General features: G+C 39.0%; 1 protein-coding gene across 1 annotated transcript in view; it reads left to right on the top strand.

The window, feature by feature from the left end:
* The window catches only part of LOC107294446 (cytochrome P450 2J2-like), a 24,098-nt gene extending 20,226 nt beyond the window's left edge, over positions 1–3,872 (top strand). Inside the window, exons 8-9 of the mRNA XM_015823677.2 lie at positions 1,746–1,887; positions 3,573–3,872. Coding sequence (XP_015679163.2) covers positions 1,746–1,887; positions 3,573–3,757 — 327 coding nt within the window. The 3' untranslated portion in view covers positions 3,758–3,872. The remainder of the gene's footprint in view (positions 1–1,745; positions 1,888–3,572) is intronic.
* Positions 3,873–6,820: the final 2,948 nt, after the last annotated feature.

Genomic DNA, 6,820 nt, shown 5'->3' with positions numbered 1-6,820 from the left:
GGTCTCGGAGATATCCAGGTCCGATGCCATGGAGCGCTTTGAAGGTGATAACCAACACCTTGAAGCGCACCCGGAAAGCCACCGGCAGCCAGTGCAGCTCGCGCAGCAACGGTGTTACATGGGAGCGACGAGTCCCTCCCAACACCGCCCGCGCGGCCGCATTCTGGACCAGTTGAAGCCTCCGAGTGCTCCTCAAGGGAGCTGTCATAAATCACGTTCTCCAATCAGTTTGAAGGGCAAAGTTTCCCTTCCATTCTGTAGCCGCAGTTTCTTATCTTAATTAATCCCCACACACATTCTTTCTCCTCCCCTCCCAGCATCATTTAATTTAACTCTAAAAGCAGCACACAGCTTATACAGAGAGTGTCTGCCTCTTCATATTTTGTCAAAGCAAGAACATCCAATGTTAGCAGCGTTGACAGAAATTTAGTTGCCCGCTCTCAAAGCGAAACACATACATGACACATGCCTAAGCATACTATATATAACATATGTATAGACCCATACCCCTACATATACATAACAAATAAATATTAAATACTGTCCATCTTGAATATATAACGGAAGGAGGAAGCTTGAGAGTTCACAAGGTTAATGCTGTATGGAATGAAACTATGGCTGAATCTGGATCTTCTGCTACAGATACCACGAAGCCTCCTCCCAGAAGGTAACAAGGAAAACAGGTCATGAAGAGGATGTGTAGTGTCCCAGATAATCTTACGGACCCTGCTCAAGCCGCGCTTCTGTGCTATGTCCTGGATGGGAGGGAGGGAACTGCCAATGATCTTTTCGGCCATCCTCACCACTCTCTGCATCGCCTTCCTGTCTGAAGCAGTGATGCTTCCAAATCAGACTGTGATGCTGTATAACAGGATGCTCTCGATTGTCCCCCTGTAGAAAGTGGTAAGGATAGGAGAAGGAAGATGTGCTTTTCTCATGCGATACAGAAAATACAGGCGCTGCTGTGCCCGCTTCACCAGTGTCTCACTGTTGAGCGACCAAGCCAGCCTACACGTTAGCTGCCCACCCAGGAATTTGATGCTGGTAGCCATCTCCACAGGTGAATCATTAATGCATAGAGAAGTGTGGCTGTGCCTGCCTTTTCTGAAATCGGCAATGATCTCTTTGGTTTTTCTGGTATTTAAAACTAGGTTGTTTTCCTTACACCAGTTCACCAACCCCTCAACATCCTTGTGGTAAGCTTCCACATTGTTATCATAAATAAGGCCCACTACTGTTGTATCTTCTGCGAACTTCACAATATGGTTAGTGGCAAACCTAGCACAACAGTCATGGGTCAACAGGGTGAACAGCAGCAGACTTAGGACGCAGCCCTGAGGAGAACCTGTGCTCAAGAAAATGGTATTAGAGGTATTTGTTCCAACTCGCACATATTGGGGCGGTTGGTAAGAAAATCAAGAATCCAGTTGCACAAAGGGGTGTTTAAGCCTAAAAGGCCTAGTTGTCTACTAGATGCTGAGCAATGATTGTGTTAAACGCCGAACTGAAGTCGACAAACAACAAACGCACATGAGTATTTCTTTCCTCTAAGTGCTTCAAGCTCAGATGGAGAATGGAAGAAATAGTATCCTCCATAGAGCGATTTGGTCGGTAGGCAAACTGACCAAACTGACTCTCTCTCTCTCTCTCTCTCTCTCTCTCTCTGTCTCTGTCTCTCTCTCTCTCTCTCTCTCTCTCGCTCGCTCTCTCTCTCTCTCTCTCTCTCTTTTTTTTTTTTTTTACAGGGGAGCTATGTTCTTGCAGACCTGCGTTCTGTTCTTCTTGACCCTGAACAATGGGAGACCCCTGAGGAATTCAATCCAAATCACTTTTTAGATAAGGATGGGAAGTTCATTGAACGAGAAGAGTTTCTGTCCTTTGGAATAGGTATGTCCATGAGCCCAAAGCAGCTTATAACTCAGTGATGGCGAACCTTTTAGAGACCGAGTGCCCAAACTGCAACCCAAAACCCACTTACGCATCATCGAGTGCCGGGTGGGTGTGGCCCATTGTCTGGGTGTGGTCCATTGGCTGGGCGTGGCCAATTGGGTGGGCATGGCCACAGTGGTAACGGCAAACTGGGTGGGACTAAAAAGTTCAATCAATCAATTCCAACTTTGCAAGATCTTTTTTTTCCCCGCGAGAAATTGAAATTGACTGATTGAACTTTTTTTTTTTTTGCACATGGCGGTGGAGACCTAAAGTGAAAAGGTTTGATAAAACCCAGCTGAAGGCCTAGGAATGGGGCAACGGCACGCGTGCCCACAGAGAGGGCTCTGAGTGCCACCTCTGGCACCCGTGCCATAGGTTCGCCACCACTGTTATAACTCATAGGAAAGCTAAGACCCAAAGTGAACCACAACTGGCAACTAATACTAAAATTAACAACAATAACAACAACAACAACAAAAATCTTATTTCAATATGTAAGAAACAAGAAGAAATTCAAGGAAATGATGGGTCTAGTAAAGGAAGTCAAAGGCAAGAAAATGACAGGCCACAGGAAGGAAGCAAAACTGATTAAGTCCTTCTTTGCATATGTTTTTATGCAAAAGGAGAAAATAGTCCAAGCAAAGCAACACTGAGGGAGATAGATAGAACAGGTACACAAATCAAGGCAGGCAAGGACGTAGTAAGAGAACACCTATCCACCCTGGATGAGTACCCATCACCTGGACCAGATGGTCTGCATCTCAGTTTCTGAAGGAGCTGGCAGATGTAACCTCAAAGCCTCTGAATGAAATCTTTCAAAGTTCCTGTAGCACAGAGGAACTAGCAAAGGACTGGAAAAGAGCTGATGTGGTACCAATCTACAAAAAGGAAAAAACATGGATCGAGGAAATTATAGGCCTATCAACTTGACATCCGTACCTAGGAAAATCCTGGAAAAGATAATCAGGTGGAGAATAAGCGACCACCTAGAAATGAAGAGGGTGGTCACTTTAAGCCATTATCTGTTTTTTAAAAACAAATTGTGTCAGGCAAACCTTATTGCCTTCTTTCCTAAAGTGATTAAATTAGTGGACCAGTGAAATGCTGTAAACATAATATGCTTGGACTTCAGGAAGGCATTTGATAAAGTAGACTACAGTCTACTGATTGATAAGATAGAAAAATATGTGATACACAGTGCCACCATCGGATGGATTTCAATTGGCTGTGCTTAATGGTGAGAAGTTGACTTCCCTCTTGTAGGCCCATCTCTAGAAAAACATACCACCTCAGTTTTGTCATGGGTGTATAGTGTGGCCTTTGAAATGATCTACCATATAGTATAATTTCTGTTAAAATCATGCATTAAGAGGTGTTCACAAACAGAGGAAAACTGAGAAAATAACTGTAGGAATTGAACTTGCTAGAAGCGATCGGGATACAATTTGGAGATCAGAATATCAGAATAACAGAGTTATACCATTTCAAACAAATGATGGTCAAATCTCTTCTTAAAAACCTCCAGTCTTGGAGCACCCATAACCTCCAGAGGTAAGTCATTCCACTGATCAATTGTTCTTACTGTTAGGAAATTTCTCCTTTGTTCTTGATTGGTTCTCTCCTCCTTGTCTCATCTATAGGTCGGCGTGCATGTGTGGGACAGGAGCTGGCAAGAATTGAGACCTTCATCTTTCTGACCAGACTGTTGAGGGCCTTCAGCTTCCGGTTGCCTGAAGGAGTGAAAGAACTCAGTGAAGCATCTATTGCAAAGGTCACAGTGCATCCACAGCCTTACAAACTGTGTGCTATTCCCATACAGGCTTAAACATATAAATTTCCATAAAAAGCATAAGACTAATTATAGAATAGTTATTCAATGTGGTAAATGCAAATGTTTACTTTGTGCCTTTTCACTTAATATAATGTTTTGATTCCTTTTATTCTGCATTGTCTATCAACCTGTTGCTGGCCTCACACAGCTTACTGAACCAAGTCTATGAAAGACTAGGAAGTTGTATATGAAAAAATATGCTAAGTAAGTTTGTTATGCTTTCCCTTTGTTTTCTTTGGGTGCCAAGAAAACATATCATTTTCCATTTAGTCTTAGTACCTTTTTGAGTTTTAATAAATTTCTCCTACAGGCTTCATGTTAACCAGCCAGAGCAAACTTCATAGATAATCCAAAATTATGCTGACATGCTTGAAGGGATGAAATGATGTTGACAGAATTAACAGAACATGAAAAGGTGTGCCAACCAAAACATTTTTCATCCTATACTTAGACCTAAACCTAGACCTGATCCAAATATAGGCTTTATCTAAAAATCTCCTGTTGTTACAACCTAATCATTTTCTCTGCAACCTTCCCCAAAAGAGAAGATTTTTACTAGTATTGCTCCAGCTGTCTTTTCTGGCAATTCCTCTCCCAGAATTCTTTGATAATTCAATAGGTACTACTGGTAAATGAAGGACATGCCAGGCTTCTGGAAAATTCCCCAAATGGCTCCTGAAAACCAGTTGGATATGAATGATATGAACTATATAGAACATGAGTGATAACAGAAAGCTTCCTGGTATATGGAATGTGATCTGATCATGAGGGATGCTAATGTCCTTGAGGTTCAGCTCACATGCTTGCTGAGAAAAACCAGAACAAGTGTGTGTTGCCCTCAATATGAGGATCATGATAACCTTTTGGTTTTGTCTTGGTGGACCTGAATTTCTGAGCGACCCAGATCCTGTTATGATGGCCTAGAAATTGACATTTCTGATTATAAGACTGGATCAATTTACCAACATCAGGGTAATGAGGTTAAAGTCCTGGATAGTAAATATGATAAAAACAATATATAGTAACCAGACAGCAAAAGTGATAGTGAATGGAGATTATACTGAGAGCTTTGAGATAAGAAAAGGCACGAGACAAGGGTGTCCATTATCTCCATTGTTATTTATCTTTATTTTGGATGTTCTAAATAGAAGGATAAGACAGGATACAGAAATTAAAGGATTGAAAATAAAAGATGAAACATATAAGTTACAAGCATTTGCTGATGATCTAGTATTTATCTTGGAAGAACCTTTAGAGATGATTCCTAAACTATGGGGAAAGATAGAAGAATATGGAGAAATGGCAGGACTAAAAATAAATAAAGAAAAAACTAAAGTAATGGTAAAGAACCTCACAAATAAACAAAAAAGCAATTACTAGAGAAAACAGAGGTACAAATAGTGAAAAAAGTTAAATATTTAGGTATTCATCTTTCAGCTAAGTGTTCGTCAATAAAAGAAGACAATTATATAAAATTATTGAAGCAAGTAAAGCTAGACTTGGAAAGATGGAAAAATCTCCAGCTGTCAATATTAGGAAGAATTGGCACAGTAAAAATGAATGTGTTGCCGAAGATTTTATTTCTATTTCAAATGATTCCGATAAAACTTGAGAGAAAATTCTTTCAAGATTTAAATTCGTTGGTTTTGAACTTTATTTGGCAGGAGAAAAAAGCTAGAATTACGATGAAAACATTACAAGATGCTAAGGAAAATGGAGGTTTTGGGTTGTCGGAATGGACGTTGTATTATCAAGCATCTGTGTTAACATGGGTGAAAAAGTGGATAACACTCAGAAATAAAAGGTTATTGTATTTAGAGGGACATGATTTACAATTGGGGTGGCATGCTTTCTTATGGTACGGGAAAAACAGAGTCCATAAGTACTTTCAAAATCATTTTATAAGAAATGCCTTGTTAACAGTATGGGAAAAAATTAAAGCTAAAATATATTCAAAAATTCCAGGGTGGTTATCAACGATGGAGGCATTTATACATCCGAACCTGGTAGACTTTGAAAAAATATGGACATATAAAGATATTTTAGATATTGATAGGAAATTAAAATCTAAACAAGAATTGGAAATTCAGGGAATTAACCTGTCCTGGTGGGCACATTTACAGATACAAAGTAGATATGAAAAAGATGTAAAAATGTATGGATTTTACAAGGATCAAACTGTGTTTGATAAGATTTTGTTAACCTCAGATGAGAAATTAATTAAGAAAATGTATAACTTTTTGTTAATTTTAGATATGGAAAGTGAACAAGTGAAAGAAACAATGATAAGATGGGCAAAAATTTTTGGTTATAATATAGAATTAGAAAAATGGCAAATGTTATGGGAGAGAAACTATAAATTAACAATGTCAACTTCATACAAAGAAAATCTGTATAAAATGTTTTATAGATGGCACCTCCCACCAGCAAGATTAGCAAAAATGTTTAAAAATATGTCAGATAGATGTTGGAAATGTAAACATAACATAGGCACATATTACCACATTTGGTGGACATGTGGTAAGGCAAAGGCCTATTGAAAAAATATACATATGTGGTTAGAAAAAATATTGGGCGAACAAGTGGATTTTAAACCTGAACTTTTTTTACTAGGTATTATGCCTGAAAAGACTAATAAGCAGAAATTATATTTAATTTTACACATCACTACAGCAGCGAGAATAATTTTTGCACAATACTAGAAGAATGAAGGACTGCCATCAGAGGAAGAAATAATCAGGAAAATACTGGAATGTGCAGAGATGGACAGATTAACTATGAGGTTGAAAGATAAAGAAGATACAGACTACTATCAAATTTGGAATTTATTTTATTCTTGGTTAGAGAAAAGAATGAAGGATTAGGAATTGAACATGTATTAGCATAGCAACTCCAGACAACTTGTTGATTGGAAAAATTAACATATGTTGATGAAAAACAAATTAATAAAAAAATTTATTAAAAAAAGAAAAAAAGTCCTGGGTAGTGAGGAAGGCAGTGGTGGGATTCAGCCAGTTTGCATCGGTTTGGTAGAACCAGTAGCTAAATTTTGTTGAG

This window comes from Protobothrops mucrosquamatus, unplaced genomic scaffold (assembly GCF_001527695.2).
Source record: "Protobothrops mucrosquamatus isolate PMUCROS unplaced genomic scaffold, P.Mucros_1.0 scaffold1945, whole genome shotgun sequence".
NCBI classification, from domain to species: domain Eukaryota; kingdom Metazoa; phylum Chordata; class Lepidosauria; order Squamata; family Viperidae; genus Protobothrops; species Protobothrops mucrosquamatus.
The sequence above is the reverse complement of the archived record's forward strand: the minus strand, read 5'-3'. Positions and strand labels throughout refer to the sequence as shown.